General features: G+C 22.6%; 6 protein-coding genes across 6 annotated transcripts; 2 read left to right on the forward strand and 4 right to left on the reverse strand. All coding sequences in view use genetic code 6, as the record gives it.

The window, feature by feature from the left end:
- Nucleotides 1–885: 885 nt before the first annotated feature.
- Nucleotides 886–2,598, reverse strand: TTHERM_00058310 (hypothetical protein; the record flags this gene model as incomplete). Its single annotated transcript, XM_001007564.1, has 1 exon — nt 886–2,598. One exon carries the CDS (start codon nt 2,596–2,598, stop codon nt 886–888), a length of 1,713 nt encoding a protein of 570 aa, XP_001007564.1.
- A 528-nt stretch (nt 2,599–3,126) lies between these two features.
- On the forward strand, nt 3,127–3,606 carry TTHERM_00058300 (hypothetical protein; the record flags this gene model as incomplete). Its single annotated transcript, XM_001007563.1, has 1 exon — nt 3,127–3,606. The coding sequence occupies one exon, from the start codon at nt 3,127–3,129 to the stop codon at nt 3,604–3,606; it is 480 nt and encodes a 159-aa protein (XP_001007563.1).
- A 1,459-nt stretch (nt 3,607–5,065) lies between these two features.
- On the forward strand, nt 5,066–13,778 carry TTHERM_00058290 (hypothetical protein; the record flags this gene model as incomplete). Its single annotated transcript, XM_001007562.2, has 13 exons — nt 5,066–5,375; nt 5,530–5,804; nt 6,084–6,245; nt 6,507–6,944; nt 7,020–7,106; nt 7,162–7,814; nt 7,870–11,872; nt 11,923–12,486; nt 12,546–12,643; nt 12,696–12,836; nt 12,893–13,136; nt 13,195–13,353; nt 13,413–13,778. 13 exons carry the CDS (start codon nt 5,066–5,068, stop codon nt 13,776–13,778), a joined length of 7,500 nt encoding a protein of 2,499 aa, XP_001007562.2.
- A 945-nt stretch (nt 13,779–14,723) lies between these two features.
- Nucleotides 14,724–18,401, reverse strand: TTHERM_00058280 (transmembrane protein, putative; the record flags this gene model as incomplete). The annotated part of the gene is made up of 4 exons (XM_001007561.2): nt 18,238–18,401; nt 17,871–18,122; nt 17,494–17,791; nt 14,724–17,440 (listed from the first exon to the last, which is right to left on the reverse strand). The coding sequence occupies exons 1-4, from the start codon at nt 18,364–18,366 to the stop codon at nt 14,724–14,726; spliced, it is 3,396 nt and encodes a 1,131-aa protein (XP_001007561.2). The 5' UTR covers nt 18,367–18,401.
- A 580-nt stretch (nt 18,402–18,981) lies between these two features.
- On the reverse strand, nt 18,982–23,286 carry TTHERM_00058270 (transmembrane protein, putative; the record flags this gene model as incomplete). Its single annotated transcript, XM_001007560.2, has 4 exons — nt 23,017–23,286; nt 22,689–22,937; nt 22,285–22,582; nt 18,982–21,848 (listed from the first exon to the last, which is right to left on the reverse strand). Exons 1-4 carry the CDS (start codon nt 23,155–23,157, stop codon nt 18,982–18,984), a joined length of 3,555 nt encoding a protein of 1,184 aa, XP_001007560.2. The 5' UTR covers nt 23,158–23,286.
- A 247-nt stretch (nt 23,287–23,533) lies between these two features.
- Nucleotides 23,534–26,006, reverse strand: TTHERM_000058258 (hypothetical protein; the record flags this gene model as incomplete). The annotated part of the gene is made up of 14 exons (XM_012795502.1): nt 23,534–23,675; nt 23,725–23,928; nt 24,004–24,093; nt 24,169–24,267; nt 24,377–24,454; nt 24,515–24,610; nt 24,658–24,747; nt 24,796–24,885; nt 24,947–25,033; nt 25,083–25,169; nt 25,222–25,317; nt 25,374–25,628; nt 25,674–25,763; nt 25,828–26,006. 14 exons carry the CDS (start codon nt 26,004–26,006, stop codon nt 23,534–23,536), a joined length of 1,683 nt encoding a protein of 560 aa, XP_012650956.1.
- Between the last annotated feature and the right edge of the window lie 10 nt (nt 26,007–26,016).

Consider the following 26,016-nt stretch of genomic DNA (forward strand, 5'->3'; position numbering starts at 1 on the left):
AAAAGTAAAGCACATATTTATTAATTAATACATAAAAAAGGAACAAAGAATATAATAACTAACAACGCAACACCACGCCACAATAATAGCTAAATTTACTGTAAAACTTCTTTAAGGAAATCGAACATGTTTTATTTAATTTGCTTCAACTTAAAAAATAACTTCTTAAAAATTATAAATTAATTTTATTGGTGTTTTATTTATTTTTGAGGAATATCATATATATATTAATCAAATAATAAATTGAAAATCAGCTGCAAAATAAGTAAGAAAAAGTGAAATAATTTATTAAATGAGTGTTACAAACAATATTTTTTGATTAAATAAAATGCAAATCAAAGTAAATAAATATTATTTTTTGCATTACTTTATAAATTAAAATAAGCATAAATAATGTGTCTAAGTAAGTTTGAAGCAATATGATTTTTATTAACTAATTTATGAAAATAAAATGATTATTCAAACATTTCTAATTTGTAATTTTTAAATCATAATGTTAAAATAGTAAGTATGTATAAGATTATTATTAAAATATATGATAGAATCATTCTATTAAAAAATAAATACCTGAAAAACAAAAATAAAAATCAACTATTCTATTTTTTACAATTCTATTATTAAAATAAAAAAATATTTTTTTTAGATCTGATAAGCTTTTAGCTTCACATTAGACTATTAGACTGACTGACTGACTGACTGACTGACTGACTGACTGACTGACTGACTGACTGACTGACTGACTGACTGACTGACTGACTGACTGACTGACTGACTGACTGACTGACTGACTGACTGACTGACTGACTGACTGACTGACTGACTGACTGACTGACTAACTAACTAAAATTTATTATAGAACATTTTTCTTTATACTATATTTTAATTTCATTTTTTTTCTTTAATTAATATCCTGTAAGGTCTAATATCTTTAGGTTCATTGACAACATAGTATGATTACTTATCTGAAGGACTTTTTACTGTTTTTGGATTAACTCTGCATTAAAAAACTAATTAGTAGTCTTTACCACAGACAGAAATTTGAGATCCAAATTTTTCGCAATTTTTAATATTGTCCGAAAAATAGACACCTTTCCCAACTTTACCTCTTCCAAATCTGCATAGGCTTTTTTCATACCTTTAACCTTATCCTTCTTTAAACCCATTTTCTAAAATAGGTTATAAAGATTCTGGACGTGTAGAGTGAAAAAGAACAATCCAAGTAGAATCGCTTGTATCTGAATTTATCCAACCATCTTGAGGATATTTATCTAGAACCCTTAATCCTAATCCATAATAATCGAATGGAAGGTGGTATTCCTATTTATTATTATTTATTTTCCCTCTATAGCATTTCAAGTTAGTAGTCTGCCATTTTTAGTTATATTTATGATCAAAATATTTTAATTTTAGTTTGAGTTCCTTAACTATAGACTTCTTAGTAACTTACCTAAATATTTGATTTCCAACTTAGATGTTTTCAAGTTATATTGGGCATATAAAATCTACAACTTTTCCATCTGTTATGCTGAGGATAATAATATCATCCTCTTTCAAATTTTTATATTTTTTTAAAATTTATTACCTTAAAAAGTCAATAAAACCCTTTTCATTATTTTTAATTTATTAGCAATTCCAGCCTATTTAATTATTATTTAAATTGAGTTGATAATATGTTTCCAGATTAAAACCTATTTAGGTAAAGTGTCTTTAAATATCTTCATAATCCTCATCTTCTTCACTGAAAGAGTCATCATCATCATCATCCATATTATTTAGAATATTATTATCTCTGTCAGGTGATTCAAATAGCAAATTTGTTTATTGCTTCTGATAATAAGCTTTCAAAGCTAGTAAAGCTATCTCTTAAAAGCATAAATCAAAGCTTGATCTATTTTTTTGAATCTTTTCTTTCATCATCCGCTCAACTTGATCACTCACTGCCTATTGTTTAGTTTTTAAAGCATTTTCTTTAGATTCTTTTTGCTTAAAGTAGCTGTACATACGATACTAATAAAATTATTACGAGTACTAAATATTTTAAGAATTTATATTTCCGATAGAAATATTTTAGCTTAAAATCATTTACATCTTATCCTTATCAAAGTTGAGTTATATCATTTTCTAATACAAAACAATTTTTGTATTATCTGAATTAGACTTGTGCCCAATCATGCTAATTCTTAACATAGACATATTGTGATCCTAGTTATTTTCACTATCATCCTCTTGATTTTGCTAAAGCTCCACTTAAGAATCAGAAAATGTATTTGTTTTATACGTTGATTATAGATATTAAATCCTTTAATATTGATTACTATATTAAGCAGCTAAGATTTATTGATTTTTATTTTAATAAAGCATAATCCTAGTATTACTTGCTTCATTATCATTATTATAGAGTGCTAAGGCATTTTAAGATTCATTATTATTAAATTTTTAATCAGAAAAATCTGCTTGAGTTTTTTTTTCAGAGACCTTCTCCTTTGGTTCTTATTCAGAATATTATTTATTATTTTAAAGATTCTCTGAATGCTTTTGAGGTTTTTTAGATTCAAAATCCTCTTAGGTTCTATTATCAGATGATTTGCAGCAGCCCATTGTTTTTTGAAATCAATATTTTTTATAATTTATAAGTATTTAATTATTCATTATTGATTTAAGAAAAAGTCTCTCTTTTTGTATCTATCAAATTTAAAAAAGAGAAATATCTCTGAGACTCATGGTATATTTATTAAGGTTTTTAATTCTTACATATTCTGAAATATTATTCGAGGAAAATTTAACTCTTCGATTCATAATTTTGTAATAATAGATTATAAATATTACTTTGATGAGAGGTTATCAGATAAGAATAATTGAATCCCATCCATTTCATAGTAATTATTTCAATTTAAACGTTTTTATTTAAAATAAGCTTTTAAGAGCATGCCTGCCATCATATTTTCTTTTATTTACTGTAAATCCTCAATAATGTTTGCACCGAGTTCGCGAGGAGGGTCAAAAAACTCACTATATATAAGAACGTTTGTTTTTCGCGATTTTTCACGAATTGCGAAACATAAGAAAATAGGTTTTACGGTATTAGAATTAAAAAGTATATTTTGATTAAAATTCAGTTAACAGGAAATGACAAATGCATCAGTAAAGAAGCCACTTGTTTATCTTAATATGGTCTTAAATATTCAAAATCTTAAGTTTATCTAGACTAAAATGGTTTTGATTCTTAGCTTTTCCCATTTCTAAGAGACATAATTCTAATCACCTGTTATCTATCCTCCCCTTACATATATTTTTAGTTTGACCATTTAATACTATACTCTCATACAGCTAGGTTTAAACAAGATAAATAAATCTATTCAGATTAGCTTATTGATAACTACTTCTGAAATCCTTTTCACTATTCAGAAAGTCTCACACTCCCTTCCTTGTAAAAATTAAGAAAAGTAAAATTGGATATAATTTTAAACATGGAAAGCATAGAATGATGTCAAAAGCTATCTTTGCCAAACAGTATATGTTATAAGAAGCTGGAATTTCCAAATATATAATAGAAGCCTGATTATATAATTGAATTATGGAGATTTCATTGTAATTATCATTATTTGAAGAAAATTATATTATTCAACCTATCTTAGAAGATTCCGAGCTAAATAAAGTGAATAATTATATTAAAATTTTGATATTTTCTTATTGAAATAGCTTGAAACAAAATTCTCTATTGAGATTAAAACCACTTACCTAATGCAATAAATATTAATTAAAATTATATAAAACGATATAGTATTTTTTAATAATAAATATCTCGCCATTTGACTAATTCAAACAAGCTGTGATTAACTTTACCTTATAAATAATTAAATCAAAATATTAAAAATATCTAAATTTCGTCTTACTTAAATAACGCAACTTGAAAAAATTTAGATAGAAAATCAATAAAAATATATTTTTTGAGTTAATTAAATAATTATTATAAATATTACAGCGATTTATATATATAATATTTAATTCAATTTTACTAATCAAATTAATTGACACATTTTAATTTTTAGAACTAAAACAAATTAAAATAATATGTTTTCTTTATTGATAGATCGATAAAGTAAATAACATCAATAATAACTTTTTAAAAAGTTTCTTCTTATTTATTCTATGCAATATAAAGGATAATAAGAATGTGAGCTTACTAGAATAGTAACCAATTTTTGGATGTTTTACAACTGTTTATATAAATTTAAGTTTTAAAGTTAAATTTAAAAAAAATATTTTTAAGCAAAATACCTAAATCATCTTATATAAATTAGTATAAATTTTATTTAAAATGATTAAATTTTTTAAAAATAGTTAATTTTAATTATTATTTTTATTATTGTAATTGACTTATCAAATATTCCAAAAATTTATTTTAAATATTTTTATAAATTTAATTTTAAATCATTTCAAAAAAAATAAGAAAAAAAATATTAATTTATTTATAATTAATAAAAAAATGAGTTGTTATTTTTTGATTTATTTTTAAGAAACTGATTTTTGAAATTGAGGAGTAAATTGTTTTTATCACTTTTACACATATTAATTAATTGATTTAGCCAAAATTTAAAGATACATCAAGCTAATAACTCCAAACATTTAAGCTTTATTATTCAAATTTAAAATTTAGACTATAAGATGAAAGGTGAAGATTCAATTAACAAGTAAATTTAAAGAAGATTTTAAAGACAATTTAAAAATAAATTCCTTATTTTTTTTAATGCATTTTACCTTAATTCTAAACACATCAAGTAATTCATTACAAAATCATCAAAGATATTCAAATTAATAACAAATCAAGATTTAATTAGTAAAAATTGATATTTTCCATACCCAACAAGAAATGAGTCAATATAATGCTATAATCAAAAAAAAAAAATTAATAAGAATTTAATTAAAGTAAATAGAAATTTGCAATAATCATCATTAAATAATTTGAAATTACAATCAAAAGGAATACTAATTATTCAAAAATTTTTTTTAATTTTTGCATTTATCTTTCAAGCAAATAAATATATAGCAATAGAATCATAAATAAATGTCTGATAGCATCGGTATGCAGTCTGTATAAACTCCATTAAATTCTATGAGTTAAGCAGATCTTAGCGAGGCAGAAAAGACTTCCATTTAAGTCACTGTCAGAATTAGACCTTTGAATGAAAAAGAATTATCTGAAAATGAAATTTCATGTGTAAAAGTAGATCCAAATTATCCAAATACAATAACTTTAGAAACCAACTCATTTGAGTCAAAAATGTTCTGTTTTGATTATATTGCCCATTAATTTACTCCATAATAGGAAGTTTTTAATAAGGTAGCGCTACCTGCAGCAGATTCGTGTTTAGAAGGTAAATTCAGTTTATTAATAATATTTTGAATATATTTTTAGATGAATAGCATGATAGGTTTTTGAAATTTAAATTCTTTAAGCTTCTAAAAAATAATAAAAAAGAATAAGGGAAAATTTTAGTGTAAATAAATTAATTTTGAATATAAAAATAGGTTATAATGGATGTATATTCGCTTATGGTTAAACTGGCGCTGGTAAGACATATACAATTACTGGTGCAAGTAATGTAGAAAGTGTTTTAAATACAGACCACAGAGGTATGCTACCTCGTGTTTTGGAGTATATATTTTAAAAAATAAAGCAATAGTAATCATTGTCAGTAGAGTATTTAGTTAAATGCAGTTATTTGGAAATATATAATGAACATATTATTGATCTTCTCTCAGATAATGGAAATAATCTCTAGCTTAGAGAAGATCTTAAAAAAGTAATTTAATTTGATGTCTAAAATAAATATAATTTTTAATTCAATTTTACTAATGCAAATAATTGATGCGTTTGAATTTTTAGAGCTAAAAAGAAATTAAAATCATAGGTTTTCTTTATTGATAGAAAAATAAATAAAGTAAATAGCATCAATAACAGATAATTTTTTGAAAATTTCCTTCTATTTAAATTATGCATTCATAATATATTTATTAGAGAAATTTCTCTATGAGTTATTATTTGTTAATTTAACATAAAATATATAAAATTATTTTTTTAGGGTGTTTATGTTGAAGGACTTACTGAATGTGTTACTTAAAATTTCTTGTAAGCTATTGAAATCTTAAAAACAGGAAGTGGAAATCGCCACAACGGAGCAACATCAATGAATAGAGAGTCATCTCGCTCTCACTCTGTATTTTCTATCATTCTGCAATCAAAGGTATTAAATAATTCTTAGAAATGAAAATGAGACAATAGTAGAAAATATTTAATTTAGCTTGAATTAAATGTTTAGAATAAAATAAAATTCTATCAAATCAATTTTTATTTTGCAAAAGATAAAAATTATTCAATTAAAAAAGCTTAGAATAAAATATTATTTAAAGTAATGTTTGATAACATAACTAAATTATTCCAGATAAATATTTGAATATTTTTAAATGGATTAATACTCATATAAATTTTTACTTTTTAATAATAGACTCTTTCTGAGGGAGTCACTCACTTAAGATATAGCAGATTTCATTTTGTTGATTTGGCAGGAAGTGAGAGAACAAAGCAAACAAATGCTATGGGAGAAAGACTTAAAGAAGGTTGCAATATTAACAAATCTCTCAGTATACTTGGTAATGTAATTAATGCTTTAGTGGAAGTAGATAATGGAAGGGCTAGACATATTCATTATAGAGATAGTAAACTAACATTTTTCTTAAAGGATTCTCTAGGAGGTAATAGTAAAACTAGAGTTATAGCTAATATTTCACCTGCTAGCAGCGCTTTTTAGGAAACTCTATCTACACTTAAATTTGCTAAAAGAGCTAAATTAATCAAAAATAAAGTTCAAATCAACGAGGATCATTCTGGAAATGTTGAATCTCTCAATAATGAAATTAAAAAACTTAGATTAGAAAATTTGCAAGTAATATTTCAAGAATATTATTAATTTTTAAATTATGATTTATCAATAATATTAATCTCACTTTTTTATTTAAAGTTTAGAGAATTACTCTTGAAAGGAGGATCTATTCCATCATTCTTTTAACCTAATAATAGCTAACCTCAGTCGCCTTCTATTCGTGAAGTAATATTTAATTTAGCTATTTTAATTTAAATTTGAAATTTTAACTAAAATTTAGTAAAAAAACAATTTAAGAATGATTAAAGATGAAAATATAAAAATGCAAGAAACTGAAGAACTTTGTTAGCACTATTTGGAATAAGCTTAAGAGCTTGAGCTTAAAATGAATTATAATATGGGTAAAACTAAAGATCAATTAATGCATCTTATGAAATACGTTGAGAAGTTCTAATAAAACGAATATTAATATCGCTCAATTATTAAATTATAAAGAGCTAAGATCGAAAGAGTTGAATTAATGTTGAAAAATAAGCAATTAACAAAAGAGCAAGTTCAAGAATTTTTTAATGAGGACAGAGAAAAAACTTAAAAAGAGTTGAACAACTTGAGAGAATTATTAGAAAATTAAATGTACTGTGCTAAATTACTTGATGAAAATGTTGAGTTGTAATAATAGGTTGAAAAAATTTAAGAACCAGGCAGATCAATTTTCTAGCAACTAACAAATAATGTTGATGTCTTAAAAAGTATTTAAAATAAGCTCGAACAAAATATTGAACAAAGAGTTAGATTGTAAAAAGTTGTTGAAGATCTTGAAGAGTCAAAAAAAAATGCTTCACCTGATCGCTCAAAGAAACTTGAATTTTAGCTCACTCAAATTGAAAAAGAGCACAAGTCAGCAGTAGAAAATTTAAATTCGGAATTACTCACGTAAATATTAAAAGAATTAATAGATTTTTATTTAATGTTAAATTAATATAAAAAGATAAAAATAAAAATTAAACGATTAAGAAAGAATGATTGATTAGATCGTTGAAGAGAATTAAATGCTGTCAAAAGAACTTGAATAAATGAAGCTTATGTAAGAATTTAAGTAAGCTTAACACGAAGAAACAGTTCATTAATTGAAGAAGTTAATTGCTGAAAAGAGCAATGTAACTGATGAAATGAACTAAGAGTTGCGCTTAAGAAATATTGATTTAGTAGAACAAATAAAATAATTACAACAGTAGAATTTACTATTGAATGAAAGAAGCAAGGAATCAGAGAAACAAAGACAAGATATGGCTGAAGAAAAAAAGTAAGCTCACGAGAAATATTTGAAATACTTAGAAAAATACAATGAAGAAACAACTCATCTTCAAGCAAGTATTTAGGAACTCACTTCGAATTTTAATGAAAAAGAGTTTGAAAATTTAAGAATAAAGGATGAAGTGATTCAAGGTAATGAAAGAATTCGTGAGTTAGAATCTAATATCAGTTAAGCAAAACAAGTTTAAGACTCTCTTTAACAAGAAATTGAGTAGAAAAAAAATCAAATAGAATAGCTTGAAGAATAGTTGATTGAGCTTGAAGAAGCTGACAATTAGAGAAAAGATTTGCAAGAAGAAATTGAAACATTAAATGAAACATTAAACTTTAGAGAAAATGAACTTGAAGAAATGAAAAAATAAAAAACTCAACTTTTGAACTAAATCTAAGAATTATAAGCTGCTAAAGTTTAAATTGAAGAATTAGTTCAAACCTTAAAAATGAGAATCGAAGAACTTGAAAGCCAAAACAATGAATAAAACAATAAACTTTTAGAGGAAAAAGTAGAAGAAGTGAAAAAATTAGAAGACGAAAAAGTAGTTATTGAATAAGAATTAAACGAAATCAGAAAGACTAAAGAAGCAGATAACATAGTTATTTAGAATAAATTGGAGTAAATTAAGTCTTTAGAATAAGAAAAGGTATTTGTTTAATAGAAGATAAATGAAATTTCTGATGAAAAAGAAAGAATTACTTAAGTTTTAGAAGGTGAAATAAAAATTCTGAAAGAAAAATTATTGTTAGAAGATGACTAAAATTAAGAAGTTATCAACTAAAAATAAACTGAAATTGAATAACTGAGATCATAGGTTTAATAATTAAAATCATCAATTCAAAAGGAAATTGAATCATTCAATAATGAAAAAACCAAACTTGAAGAAAATTTTAAAAAGGAGAAACAAGAAACTCTTTTACAATGTAAGAGAGATCTTTAGGAATAATGTGAGTAGCTACAATAAAATTTTAGTATTGAATTAGAGAAATAAATTGAAATTCGTGAGAAAAAAATTGCTAAGTTAGAAGAAGAAAAAAGCAAGGTTATTCAATAAAGCTAAGAAGAAACTTAATAGGAATTAGAAACCTTGAAAGAAGATTTGGAAAGATAAGTTGTTTTAATTACTGAATAAAAGGATTAAGAAATACAGTAAATAATTGAAAAGAATTCTGAGGAGTTATAGGGTCTTTTAAATGAGAAATAGCAGCTTTTAAAATAAATTTAACTAAATAAAGACGAGATTTAAATGCATTAAAATTCTATCTAAGCTTATGAATAATAAATATAGGAACTTGAGAGTTCTTTGATAGAAAAAGAAGGTCTCTACATAGAAAAAAATAATGCTTTTAAGGAATAACAATCTAAGCTTCGTCATTTAGAAAGTGAATCTTCATAATTAAAAGAAGAAGCTTAAGAATTAAAAGATAAAGCATCTCAATTAGCAGAATCACTTGAAGGCTAGACTTAAGCATATTCTAAGGCTAAAGCAGAGGTTGAAAAATTATAAAATGAAATTCTATACTAACAAGAGAAAATTCTTTAATAAGAAAATACAATCAAGATATTAAAAGAAAGACAGTAAGAGGAATCTAGTTAATCTGAAAAATATGTCTATGAATTAGAAGATAAGGTTCGTTAACTAGAATAGGAAAAAGCTAGTATGGTTAAATTGAATAATTAACTATAGTAAGAATCTGATGAAAAGCTCTTAGACAAAGAAAATGAAATTGCTCATTTAAATTTGGAAAAAAAATAAATTTTAGACAGTAAGCTGCAAGAAATTGAAGAAATTGTAAAATTGTAATAGTAAGATAAAGATATTTCACTTTAAAAACAGGAATTGATTTTCAATGAGAGAATCAAAGAATTAGAAGAATTAGTTCAACAGGCTATTTCAGAAAAGGAAATCATAATTACTCAGTATGAAGACAAAAATAATGAAAAAGAAAATAAAATTTCTGATTTACTAAAGCAAATTGAAGAATAAAGTTAAAATATACAAAATTAAAATGAGGAAATAGATAGCTTAAACTAATAGGTTATCTTATTAAGATAGAAAATATCTTAAAAGGAAAAGGAAAAGCAGGAAAATTATGAAAGAGAAAGCAAGGAAAAGCAAGATTTGATTGAAAAATATGCTGAAGAAAAGCAAAATCTTTAAATTTCACTTGAAAACAGATTCTCTGTGAAACAAAAGCAAATGGAAGAATAAATTAAGAGTTACTAAGAATAACTATCAAATGAATAAGAAGCTCATCAGTCTCAAATTGAATAAAAGGAAATGATAATTGAGGAACATCAAAATATTATAGATGAATTGAAAACTGAAATCGAAGGATTAAAAACTCAACGCTATGAAAAATTATCTGAGCAAGAGTAATTATATGAGAATCAGCAATAAGAAAATCGTTTATTAGTAAAGCAAATTGAGAATTTAAAGAAAGAAATAGTCAATAAATCTGAATAACTTATTGCAGAAAGGGAAGAATAATAAGAAACTTAATAATAATTTGATATGTAGATTAAGTAAATTGAAGAAAAAAGTAGTTAAGAAATAAACAAAATCTAGCAAGAATCTTAGGAAGCAATTGAAACAGCTGAAAAATAAATTTTAGAATTAAAGAGATAACTTGAAAAAATAATTAAATAAAAGGAGGAGGAGTTGTAATAAGCTAACAAACTAGTTGAATAAGTAAAAGAGTAGCTTTTGTAAGAGAAGAATTAATCAGTAAAAGAGAATAATAATTTAATATAAAAAATAGAATAATAATAATAATTGTAGTTAAGAGAATTAAATGAATTAAAGGAATAGAACAAACAAATCTTAGCTGAAGCTGAGAATAATTAATTAGTTTTCAACTAAACTGAAGCAAATTTGTAAGAGCAAATAGCATATTTAAAGTAATAACTAGATATATCTAACAATAAACTTGAAGAAGAACATAACAAGTTCTTGCAGAAGTTTACAAATCTTCAGAAAGAAGCTGAATAAAACACTCAAAAGTAGGTGCTTTTAAATGAAGCTTTAAGAGATGAGAAATGGAAAGCAGAAAAAGAATAAATACTTCATTCTCATAAAATGACAATTTCTCAAAAGGAAAATGAATTGTTCGAAAAGAATTAAGAACTGCTTTAAATGAAATAGCAATTAGAAGAATTCAAGAGCTTGAGTCATACTTATTAAACAAAGTTAAAAGAAATTTAAGAATCTAATGAAAAGTAAAGTGTAATCAATACCCAGATTTTCACTAAATAATTAGATTAAGTTAATACTGAAAAGAACTCACTTAAACAAAATTTAGAAAATCTTAATGCAAAACTACAAGAAAAAGCTGAAGAAACTCAAAAACTTATTGTTTAAAATGGAGAATATTTAACAAAGGCTCATTAGCTTGAATAATTGAATCAAGAGAAGGAAACAAAAATAATTTAATTGAGCAAGAATATTTAGCAATAAGACACTTATATTCAAAAAACAGCTCAAGAAATTTAGCAAAAGAAGGATATTATCCAGACTCTTAATGAAGAATATTCAAAAGTAATATAATAAAACGAATAGCTAAAGCATCAAATTTCTGAAACTCAAACTTAACTAGAAAAACAATCTATCATTCATAAATAAAAAGAAGTTGAAAGACTTGAGTTAGTGCACAAATCAAAGCTTGAGGAACTTGAAAATAAGGTAAAATTAATTTATTTTAAGAAAATAATAATTCATAATTTTTAAAAAAGCATAATGAAGAGCTCAATAAAATATTTGAAGAAAGAAGAATAATGCTCGAGCAGTTAGAAGAGCAAAAATAACAAAAGGATAGTGAAATTGAAGAATTATGTTTAAAATATGCAGAGGAAATAGATAATTTTAAAAAACTCACAAAGAACCTCTAAAACTAAAACGAATTCCTTGAAAAAGAAAACGCTGAGAAAGAAGAACTTTGCAATTAATTTTAAGTTGCTCTTAATGAATTCAAGTAAGAGTTAAATAAAAGGGATGAGCTTTTATATATATAAGAAGAGTATGAGAAACTAGTTGAAGTTAATAAAATACTTGAAAACGATTTAGAAAAGAAGACAAAGATGATTGAAGAAAGTAAAGTTAACTTGATTCAAGCTAAAAGAGACATGTAAGAAATGAAAAAGATTTTAGATTAAAAAAACAAAGAAATAGATGTATAAAAAAATGAACTGAAAGAGTTTTATGAAAGAACTTAGGTATTTGCTCAAACAAGAGACAAAGATGTGAAAGAAGTTAAAGATTAATACTGCAAGCTATTAGATGAACACAATAAAATTATGGTATTAAATAACTTATTTTAAGTTGCTTTTTTATTTATAAATTTGTATTTAAATTTTAGTCCTAATATAACGAACAAAGTGAGAAAATGGATAAATTAAAGGTTGAAATATCAGACTATGCAAAAGAGAAAGCTTAGATTAATTAAGAAATTAGAAAGTAAATTTATAATAAGATTAATTATAGAGCTAATATGAATTTTATAAAAAAGACTATAAAGTAATGAAAAAAAACTCAAGTAGCAGTTGAATGATATGATTGAAGTCAATAAAAGATTAAACGAAGATAATAAAAAACTGGAGGAAGATTATGAAAATGTGTAAAGAGAATTACAGTACATCGGAGGTCATAAGTAATAACTATTTAATTTAGATAAATAATATTAAATTAAATTCTTTATATTCAAAGCAATCCTGACCAGAAGATCAAAATGTTTAATAAAATAAAAGAAGAAAATACTTTATTAAAAAACGAAAAGAAAGAATTATCTACTTAACTAGCCTAGATTGCAGAAGAAAATAAATAGCTATTAAAATAAATTGAATAGCTTCGCACAAATCCTGATAGAAGCAACCCCTTAAAAAATATAGGAAATCAGAGGTTTGGTAATTCATCTTCTTCAACAGATAAATCAATTTAAATGGAACTTGAAGTAAGCATTTTTTAAATTATGAATTTATTTATGTAATAAAAATATTTTTTTAAAACAGAAACAAATAAATGAAAACAAGAAGCTTCAAGATATTATTATTTAAACAAATTAAATCATATAAATGGGTTAATCAAGCAAAGGACTCAAATAATTCCAAAAATCTTCTCTTGATAGAGACTTAATTAGTGGAGTTAAATAGATTGTCTAAGAAATACTTGTAAGATATTTTTTTGTCTCAAATAAATAAATATTTAATTAATTGAAAAAACTAAATAGGATAAAGAAAATAAAATAAAAAATTTAACAGGAGAGTTAGACGCAAAAACAATAAAATACACTGAATTAGAGAAGAAATACTTATAACTTTAATTAAATGTTAAAGACAGTTCTTACTTAAATAATATTAATAGAGAAAGATCAAAAGATAGATTTGGAGCAGCTCTTGGCAGCAACTCTTCAATTCAACAATAATAGCAACCATTATAATAGCCTATGTCTTATTAAAATTTGAATCATCTTAATTAAAATATAAATCTCTAAAACTATTCAATATAATAACAATAATAAATACAATAGCATTAAGCATAGTAAAACTAATAAAAACCTAATAGATTGAATTTCTATAACAACTATAATAATTGAGAATCAACTAAATAAATAATTAATAAAAAAACTTGAAAAAGTAAATCCTAAAAATTTCATTTACCTACCTACCTACCTACCTGCCTACCTATCTACAACTTTAATTAAAATATTTATTCCATTAATTCTATATTTATAATAAAAAATTAAATTATATACTAAAGCTTTATGTCTAATAAGAATCACATTATCTATTTAATATAAATTTGCTATAAACTGTAATATGTATTGATAAATATTTAGATGTACTTTTAATTTTTAATTTTGAAAAGAAATTTTAATATGAATTTTAAATTAAATAAATTATTTTTCAAATTAAAATTAAATCTTCGTTAATGAACTGAAAATTTTAATTAAATTTAAGTATGTATTTTAAACATAAATAATCTTTTTTAACAATAGTAAATTTAAAATATACAAAAACTATGATTAAATCATATATAAATGCATGCATATATTAATTGATATATTTATTTTAGTTTTATAAAGAAATATTATTAATTTTATGCTGAGTTTAGTTATTTTTCAATAGCAAAAAAATTATCACTATTTTTAATGAGTATTAATAATTATTTATATTTGCTTTTAATTTAAATTTTGTCAAAAAATTTTAATATGAATTAATAAATGATTTTTTAATTTAAAAATGTATCTTCTTTAATTAAAATAGGTTAACTTAATTAAACTTAAGTATTTTAAACATGAACAAATTTTTTTTAAATAATTGTAAATTTTCAATATACAAAAGCTATGAAATAAATAAAATCTTTACATATTTATTTACTTTAGTTTTATAGAGAAATTTTAGTTATATTCTATGTTTAGATTTTTAAGAATTAATCACGATTTTTAAATATATTTTATTTAAATTTATGATAAATACTTAATTAATTTATATTTCCAAAAAATAAACAAAAATTTTTAAAACTAATAATAAATATTAAATCAATTAACTGGACTTAATTTGATAAAAGATTTTTTCTCTATTTCTTATTCTTCTGGAATAATTAAAAGGTTTTCATTATTTAGTTCAGATTTAGTAGGTCTTAGATTAAATCCACTTTCTCTATTTAAAATTTAGTTTAAATCAATTAAAAAGGAAAAATAAGCATTTCCTTAATAGTAAGAAAGAGGCTATGGACCTATTTTTTATATAATATCTTTAATGTTTTCATATTCCATTTAATTTATCTAATTGTTTGAATTAAAATTTATGCAACTGATTAGCTCATCTTTTTACACATTAGCAATTTTAACAAGCAAACACTTTGTTAACGAATTAGTTTCTAATTGAAATTCAAATTAAATTTCTTTGAAATTATCAAACTTCTTTAAATTTAAAGTACTACTCTCTAATTTATTTTATGTTTAGCCTTAAACTGTGTTACTTAAAACAGTATCTTATTCTAAATATTGTTTATATTCTTAGTAAGTGGGACTCGTTCTATCTTTTGAGTTGCTATTAATGAATATATTTGTATTTTAGAAAAATGATAATGTTTTGGTTTCTTCTTTTTCATCTCTTAAGCTTAAATTAACTTAATTAATTTTATTTTTATTATATGGAGAGGAACTAAAATTGATATTATTTTTTATTTTTTTTATTGAATTGCTTTTCAAACTTGGTGTAAATGAAACTTCTTTTGACTTTTAAATGCTTGATTAAACGACATTATTTAAAGAAGAAGCACTGCTATTCTTAGAAACCCTTTAGTTTTATAAATCATTTTAAACTTACTCTTAAATTTTAAAGGGTTGATTGTACTAAATCTCATTACTTTCTTCAAATTACTTTAATTATTATTTACTATCTTATTTGGCTTTACGAGATTTTATATAATTTAAAGCTATAACACTACTTAAAAAACTTTTGAGGACATACAACATTGCTTCCTTATTATTTGATATTTTTAGTCCAAATAACGTTTTATCTATTTTTATCTTAACAAATTTTCTAAATATACTTAGTTCTTGAATAATATCTTAGAATTCAAATTCATTAATATTATCTCTATCTTTATTGTCAAAACGTAGTTGTTATTCTTTATCTTAAAAAACAGAGCTATATTGAATGTTTTTGATTTATTATGGACTTAGTTTAACATTTTTATCGTTTTATAAGTTAAGCTAATTTATTTAAAACAAAACAATATCTTGCACTAATTAAAGTGAATTTCGCTTTTTATCAGAAATAGGTTATAAAAAAGTCCCTCCTAATACTTATTTTTTGTGCTTTTCGAATGATTTCTTTTTTTGTTAAGTAGAATTTAGAAAGTTAAATCCGTAGTTATTGTTATTGTATTTTTATTATTCATAGCTGCCATTCAAGCTATATAAATTTGGCTTTGAAATTTCTTAACAAGGAGATTGCAAGAGGTTATTATGAGTGCTTTAAAAAGAATTATTGTTATTGTTTTTATATATTGAATCAGATTAATTTATAGATTTAGCCTGATTTGGACTTAAATTCAAATCATTTAATTCCTATAATTCATTTTTTTATTTGCTAAATTATTATTTAGGATCTTCTAATTTACTCTCAAGATCTATTTTGATGGAAGCTTTTTGAAAGTAATTTTTATACATTTGTGAAAACTGATAATGAGATTCTATGTTTTATTTTTAATTTATATCTCTCTAGCTGATTTCTTGTAAACTTTGACTCATATCTCCTTCTTAAAAAAAATATGAAAGTTTATAATAATCCTATTCTTATTTATATTCGTCAACAGATTAAGACTTTTTGTCAATATTAAAAAAATTGGTTTCAGCTATAATATGCTTATTTAGACTGCTACACAATGATTATTTAGAAATATTTGAAGAGAGTTTATTTTCATTTAAATTTTAATTGCTGTTTTATTAAGACTAACAATTAAATAGCTTTACTATATTCAATTTACCAAGCTATGTATTGTTTTGATTAAATATTTTGAATTTTATAACAGGAGAAAATTGAGCAGATTAATTAAAAATAGAGTCATTTTGTCTTTTCTTTAAAAGAGGGCTGTTGCTGTTAAAAGTATCTTGTTTTTACTATCTACTCATAATTGAAAACACATTATTTTGCAAAATAGAGAAAAAAAATTATATTTAATCTATCTATTTTTATTTCATAGCCCATTTCAAATATTCGCATTTCTTATTGACTTCAAAAAAGAATTTTGTATTTAAGAGATTATTTACTTCCATTAATTTTTTAAGCTTTTTATTATTTTTAACAATATCAAGATTTTCGAAAATTATCATCACTAACGGGCAATCTAAATGTACAGCTTTGATTCTTACAAAAAATTAAATATCCAAAACAATGTTTACAACCTTAAAAACTTTAAAATCATTCTAATTTGTACTTAATTTTCTCCTTTTTCTTGCACTTGAGCTTTCTAGATACTAGTCGTCTTGATTTGATTTTTTTTTAAAGAAAGTACAAAGCTTCTCAAGATTAGTCTTTAGAACTGTATAATAGTTTTTTTTAGATTTAGTTTTCTGGATTTATTGGTCCATTTCAAAATGCATTTATTAAGTGTAGGCATATAAATTTTAAAAGTGAATATTTTTTGATCGTTGCTCTTCTTCTGGTATGATAAAAGCTTCAAAGCAAAGCTTTAAATCTGACAAATCTTTTTCATTCAATAGTTAATTCATTTGATCATTCTTTTCTATAATTGAAAATATGAAATTTATTTAAAAAGTAGAAATAAAGTTATCTTACCATATATTTAAATCTATTAAGTTGTGCTTTCAAACTATGTTAGGATTATCTGCTAAAAAATATTGTTTTTAATAAGCTAGTCTACTTTATATTACTTCTACTTTAGAAAATAAGAAATCTTTCTTTCTTTATGTTAGATATAATGATAAGCAATGAACCCTAAATTCCACAAAATCAAGGCAGTTCTTTCATTTATTTCTTTTGGAACTGTTATCATTACAAATATCTATGAAATAATTATCGCTATAAATTATAGCAAAAAGTCCCCTGGAGGGATACTATAATAAAGAGTAAGAGCCTGTAAAATGATTAAAAAGAAATAAGTTATTAAATATAAACTATAAATATTAATAAAATTCATATGTTAATAAGTGTACCATTCCAGATAAAAAGTAAGCATTATTTGTAGTCTCTGGATTCTTTAAGTGATCTGATATTGCATATCCTGAATATATGATAACTACAACAATGATAATATTATGTAGCCTTTGAATTTTTTGCATTAAAAAATAAAATCCAAGACCAGCGAATAAATTAACTAAATAGATAATTTAAAATTATTTCATTGCTATAATCATTAAATTAACCATCACTATGTATAAAGCCAATAGCTTTGCTTGATTTATTCTCTATTAAAATAAATTAGTTAAGAAAATCTAGATTTTATGACTTATAAAAAATATGAAGCTCAATGTGATTTAGAAAATGTTAACAAAAAATAATAATAATTAAAAAATGGCTAACCTAATTGCTTTCATATTAAAAAAATCCCTTTTCTAATTCACTATTTTTGTATCTTAAAGTAAAGCTATTTAAGACAGAACTGACATTAAATGAAAGGTCTACCTTTCTTTTCTTCATGCTTTTCTTCATATTATTTGCTAAACAATTAAGATTTAATTAGATTTACTGATTTAGAGTTAAAAAATATAATACAAATTTTTTAATCCCAAAATGTTAAGAATTTTGTTTTTTTGTTTGTTCTACTATTTATTAAACATATTGATGGTTAATTTTTAAAATAACTCTTAATAATAATTTTTTAACAAGCTTTTTTTTAAATTTATAAAATAAACAAAATCAAATTATATTTTTAATATTTAAATAAATTATAAACATTTAACAAATTTTAGATAAAGGGAATTGTGATATGTATGTATATAATAATATTTCACAAATTAATTTATATTTACTATCAAGAAATATTAATAAATAGTCAAAGCCAATAATTTGCTACAAAATAAACATAAATTAAATAGAAAATAATATATTTCAATCAAGTAAATTTCCACAATGATATAATTGATACATATTAAACTAGAGAAATAAGGTTTATTCTAATTAGAAAGAAAAATATAAGAATAAATATGGAGGGACTTAAGATACTTTTCATAATTTACTTTGAAAATAATTAAGCTAATAACTTGAGCTTTCTTTTTTTTTTGCAATTTAAGAACTCTCATTAGGTTCAGGTGTTTATTCTAAAATTCATTGAGTAAGATTATCTTGATTGTGGAGATTAAAAATTGACTACCCTTCAATTATATCTGCTAAATCTAAGAGAAAAGAAAAAGATATTCTTCTTGATTCATAAAATAAAGGATAAGGACCTATTTTTTGAATGATTAATTTTATGATTTCATATTCTGTTTAGTTAACTTCTTTGTTGGTATTTAAATTTAAACAGCTCAAGAGCTCATGTTTACTTACATTATTAATTATTACATTAATACTTTTACAATACTTACTTTATTCAATTTTAAATTCCAGCTCTGACTCATATAAATCAAAAGGAATATCTATTCCTTGAATAATTTCTCCTGCTTATTGTTATTTTTTAGTTCTTTATTACATATTTTAATCAATAATTTAGATTTTTTTTGAAGCCAATTAATCTTATCTTAAATCTGTTTTGCTTTTTTATTAATCTGTTAAATTTTTTTACTCTTTTAACTGCATTTAACTATTTTATTTTTTTAGATCACTTAATGTGTTATTTTGACTATTTTAGTTTGAAAAATTACTGAGCTTTTTTTCACTTGACTATCTTTCTTTATTTATTTAAAAAAATATCTTTTAGCTTAATTTACTTGAAACAAGTTTTTAAATATTTTTATTTTCTGTTTGCTAGCTTTATGGTATTTTATTTTAAGGATTTTAAATTATTTAGTTATTAGATTTATCTTCAAAAAATAAACGAATATTTGTTTACTTTACAGGTTCTTCTAAAAATAGATTTTGCAAATTGTAAGAATAGCATGATTCTGTGAGTTATTAACCATTCTGTAAAGGAGCTTCATAAGTTTTATCATTAGAATTATTTTAATCTAAAGTGGGTTTTTAAGTGTTTAATTAAATGACTTGATTAATTTAATTAAAATTAGGAGAATTTAAACTATTTTACAAATTTAATTTTAATTAATTTATTTAATTTCTTCTATAATTGTTAATTACTAAAATACTACTTAAGAACGACCTTAAAACATAAATAATCATGTCTTTATCACTCTAAAATTTACTATGAGCGACTTCTTAATCATATTTTATGTTAATTTGGCTTTGAAAAATTTTAATTTCCTCTAATATTTCTTAGAAATTAAATAATCTTATATTTCCCCTAAATAAATCCTATGTTAGGTGTCGATTATTACTTCTTATTTTATGCATTGAGCTTTTAAAGTTTAAATTGTTATCTGTTGCTTTTACTTGGTTTTATTCTAAATTCTATGATACAGGCTAATTATTTAACTATACATTTGAAAAATTTACTGAAGAAGGGAAATTAGAATTAAATTTAGATGCAATATTATCTATTTATTATCCATTTTTACCTTCAATAGATTTCATATTAAATTATTCGTCATTCAGATTATTTTTATTGTTATCCATGCTGCTCTAATTAATAAAGATATTATTGCTAACATTAAGTATAAATGTATTATTTTATGTGATATTTGTTGCCATAACTGATGCATTATTGTTTATATTGTTAAAATTATTTTTGATATTGTTCTAATTAAAACTATCAAATTATATTTTATTTTCATTTGTATTGAGTATCTTGTTTTAATCTATTTTTTAGGTATTAAAAGATTTGTTTTAAAATTGTTATATTTTGTTTAAATTATTATTATTTATTTATTATTATTATTTTTAACTTGCATTTTGAATTTGTAATTATAATTTCAATTCATTTTAAATCTATTAAACTGATTTGAGCTAACTCATGCTATTCTTTTAAATGTTTTGAAAGTTATAATTATCGTCAATTTTAACTCTATCAATATAGTCAATTTAGTTTTATTCTTCCAACATTTCTAGTTTAGATATAGAAAACATTTCATCTGAATTAGAATGAGCTTACTAAGTAAATGAGTGTTTACCATCACAATTTAACTTTACATCATCTTAAAAGCTTGAAGAGTTTTAATCAAAACTACTATGTCTTTTTTTTTATTTATCTCTTTGAGCTTAGTGAGCTTAGCCATTTATTCCATTACATTTATTTTATTTTTTTAAGTTATGATGAAAATTATTTTTAAATAGATTGGAAATATCAACTGACATATGTACATTCTAAGTGTCAGAGCAACATTCAAATTTTAATATTTATTTTTTTAGATTTTGCATTTAAAGAGGTGCAGAGATAGGGTTCTCTAAATTATTTATTTAAGATAAACTTGCACTATTGCTATTTACTTTTTGCTGAGCATTGTTCCCTCTCTTTCGAAGATACTGTTGTATACTGTAAATATTATTCTGGAGCAGCTGAAATAAAAACTTTGAGTTAAATATGTCATTGTTGAAAATGAGGCTTCTCAAAGTGTTACATTTAGAGTTGACTTCTTAAAAAAAATTCAATAAAACACTGTTTGAGACTTCTAACTATTTTTTTAGCTTGGTATTATTTTTTACTATTTCTTAATTTTCAAAAATAATCATGAGCAAAGGTTGATCTAAGTAAACCTCTTAAATTCGAGCTTTATATGTTTGTTCATTGTGCATCAAATATAAAAATTCATGCTCAAGTTACTCATTCATATTTTTCTATGTAACAGTTTCTCTCTTTGATTCTACCTTTAAGTTTTTTTATGAATTTAATGCGCTGAAAGATGTATTTTTTGTTTTTTAAAGAGGTATATTTAATTGGCTTTATATATTAAATTCTTTTTTCTTGAACCTATCTTTACTTTTATTCTGCATTATAAAATGTTTTTTTTGTAAATATTTGTATAGATTGCCTTTTACTTCAGCATCTTTACTTGCTTTAATTATTTCAAAAGTCTCGAGGCATTTCTTCAAATTTATTTAGTTTTTTTAACCATCTAATATTTGATCCATCTATTCATTTTTTTCTTAAAAAATAAATATTTAGATTTAAATTTCTAAAATAAACATAATTATCATATTTAAAGAAAAATGATAGCATAATTGATAGTTAAAATTGGTATAAATATCTTGCTGAGTTAATATCAATCAAAACTGCAAAAATTTATTGAAGATTTTATTCTTAAATATAATTAGTGGGTATAATTGTATTTTTAAATTGATTATAGATTTTAATCAAAAGTTGAAAATGAAAAGAGAAAATTCTTTTTGGCTATTTTCTACCATTTAAGTTTTAAAAAATTTTCTTCGAAAATTATTTAATTGACAAATTTATAAGACTTTGATTGTAAATAAAAAATACAGATTATAATTGATGCTGAGATGATATTAATAATAGGGATATATTTGATTTAATTTTGCTTGAATTTTATTATAAAACATTTGATAAGATGATTATTTTACCATAGACATTCATTAAGTTAGTGCGACTGTCAAAAGAAGTAATTAAAATCTGTTAAAATATATTGTTTTTAATGATCTAATCGACTTTAAACTACTTTTATTGCATAAAGTAAGATGTTTTCTTCTCGATATACTAAACCCTTATAAACAACATAAATGTCAACGTCCATAGTGTTTACCTTACAGCGTCTAACCACTCATCAGCTAATTTATATGTAACCCATACTTGTCCAAAAATAATTGCAAGCATTTATACTATAAAATCACTTGGAGAAACAGTGTAATAAAGTACAAAAATCTATTAATTAAAAGTAATAGTTTAAAGATAAATAATAGAAGATAAGTTTATGGTATGAATTAAAAGTAGAGATATAGCAAATAAAAGATATATATATGATAAATACTTGACCATTACTAAATAAGGTATATTTAGAAATATTATCTGAAACTAGGAATTTTGTATGAGCATATGAGATATAGATAAAAGCCATTGTATAAATATACTTGTGAATCTTTCGAAAGTAGAAGCAAATTGCAAACAGTATTATACAAAAAAAAATGTTGCCTAAAAAAAGATATTAAAAGTCTCCGATGATGTATATTATATTCATAAGTACTTAGTATATCATGACGACGCCTACTTGTCTAATTCTCTAAGGTTAGTTAAAATAAATTATTAGCAATTAGAGTGTAATATATTCAGATTAAACATAAACAATAATTCTATTTTACTGCCCTTGATTCTTCTTGATAGAACTCTTCCTCCATTTAACTATTCAAGTATCTTAAAGTTAAATAATTATAAAATACTTCTGAGGAGGACTTAAACTTTTCAATGATCTATTACTTAAATGACAACAACCTCATTTACATAGTCTTTATCTTTTAAAATAAACAAACAAAAGCTTTAATACTTATTTAAAAACTACAGTGTTCTTTCTTTATATTTTTAATGAAATTTTGTTATACCTTATTATTTTATAAAGAATAAACTAAAAATATTACTATACAAAGCAATTCATATAGTTTATGTAATACAATTAATTATTTGGAATTACTTAATTAAATGTTTTTGGCATCTAATTATTTCGATGCCATAATATAAAAACCTATTAATAGTTTATTTGTGAATTTATTTATTTACTCTATATATAATTTTGATTTAAAATTTAAGCTTAATATATATAAATACTAACTAAATTCAATTAAGTGTAAAAGAAATGATTATTTATTTAATTATCAGTTGTCGTCACACACATAAATCTTAATAAATAAAAATAGGATTATATGTTAATTCATTAAATATCTATATTTTAAAAGCTACACACTGAAGTATTTAAATTGTGATAGATCTCTAAAAATTTTTAAAAGCCTTGTTCATGCTGTACTTACTAAAAAAAATTTTAAATAGATATTTCTAAAGCTAATTTATAATTTTACCTTTCAACTACTTCAATGCTTTGTAAAGAAATAATATATCCTATTCTATGCATAGTTAGCTCTATTTAGTCAAGTAAAATATCCGACTACTTTAAAAGTTTTTCACTAACCCCAAAAATAATACTTAATCTATCGAATTAGTAAGGTAAATTAATAAAATAGTTGCACAAACTAGATATCGAATTCACATTTTTTTTCTAATCCCTTAAATTTATTTGCAAAATTAACAAAATATTTTGAAACGAACAAATGAATATTGGATGGTAAATATAAATTTACATTGAATAACAAACGAAGGATTTGATTCTTGTATTCAATCGTAACTTATCTATTAAATCGATGATATCATCTTAATCAAAACCTATGTTTCTAAATTAAAAATAAATTAGGCAAAAAAACTTTTAGTACTTAATGATATTAGAAATACAAAAAAAATTTAAATACCTTGTTAGAAAAGTGAATGACTATAAATTCTTGATTTAGTTTAGGGAAGATAATTAATATTTTTCTTCAACTGAATTTTCGTTTTTACTGATCACATATCTTAATATAATTGATAATAAAATTTGTTTAAAAAGATAAAAATAATCAATTATAGGAAATTAATTATATACCAATAATATATTTTTAAATATTTAATTGATTTATTTACCTACAATCTAAATGAATTTTTTTTAAATTTTATTTGTTGAAAGCGATGTCTTCTATGAGCTTCTAAAAATCATTACAGCTATATGTTTAAAATTAAAATAACTTAAATTTTATTTATTTATTATTTATTCTATGTAACCTAATCTACATCACCAAGCTTAGTTCACCTAAATTCGCTTATTTTTTTATGAAATCTCCTAAGTCATTATAAAACTCATTTTTGTAATTCAACCCACTTATTTTATAAATTTTTTTAGGATGTGTTTTGCTCAGTAAATTTACTTAAAGTTAAGCGATAATTCTTAAAGGCCTACATTTGAGGTAAAATTATTTAAAAACTATAAACAGTTTTTTTCTGCAAGCTTAACTCTCCTAACATAAAAAATTTTATAAAATATAATTTCTTTGAATTTATTTTACTCTAGATTTATAATCAATTTCTTCAAGCTTTTTATCTTTTTATCTTCAGAAGTCTTTTTATTATCTGATTTGTAAGCCAATTTGTTTCCGCTAGAATAATGGGAAGAAATAATTTAGCTATCAATTATCACAAACAAGAAAATTTATTTACCAAAAGTTAATATTTAGGTTTTACAAATTTTATAGTCTTTTGAGTCTATATATGAAATAATCTCCATCCAATTCTAATTCACAATCCCTATTAAATTAATTATTGTTTATTTCATTAAAATAGATTAATTTTTTACTCCACTTAAATTTCTACAGTAAACAACTACTTATTTTCTAAGCAATATTGAATGCATTAAAAATTCTACTAAGACAGAAATGTGTCACTTTTATAAAAAATTTCTATTAAAAAATCTTTTTTTCAAATAAATGAGTTACCTGAATTTAAGAATTACTGATTAAAGTTACTTGTAGCTCTTTTTCAAAAATATCTTTAAGTACTCCAAACAATAATCATCATTAATAGTGCAAAAACTAAAATATTGTATAATTTAAATTTTAATTATAATTAAAAAAATCTTAGATTTTACTTGAGATGGCAGTAAAAATTTTTAATATTTTAGTTGAGGTCGCTAAAAGTTTCATTTTCTAAAATAATATTTTGAATCTCTATCCCAAAATCATATAGTTAAGGAAGGTCTTTTACAGATGTTATAAGCAAAGTAAAATCACTACTTTCAATCTAAGTCAATTATTTGATGTATATATGGTAATAGCTTAGCTGCATACACTATGAAGTTGAAGAGGCTATTTCATGGATATCATATGTTGTTATTCCTGCATTACTATAAATTTTTTTATAAATTATTGAATATATCCAAATAATTTACAATAAATCTAAATAGAGATATTTAAGGTTTTATAATCCTTTAAAAAGCTTTCCTAAATACTTAAATCCTTCTATATTAATATAGCTTCTCCTAATTTGATAATTTGTATTTAAATTTAGATTTTCTTAGAAAAAATAAAGATCTTTAAATTTACTCAAATTTCAATTTTAACCCTTATAAATTAGGGTATTTTTTTGCAACTTTTTAAGAAAATTGCTTTACTACTTCATCATTTATATACCTTTCTTCTCTTTTAAAGATATTTTTTGGAATTTAAAATATTTCTTTCAATTAAATACCCATTGTAGACAATGTTGGAAACTAATTCTACATCTTCTAATTA

Source organism: Tetrahymena thermophila (genome assembly GCF_000189635.1).
Source record: "Tetrahymena thermophila SB210 genomic scaffold scf_8254811, whole genome shotgun sequence".
Classification (NCBI taxonomy): Eukaryota; Ciliophora; class Oligohymenophorea; order Hymenostomatida; family Tetrahymenidae; genus Tetrahymena; species Tetrahymena thermophila.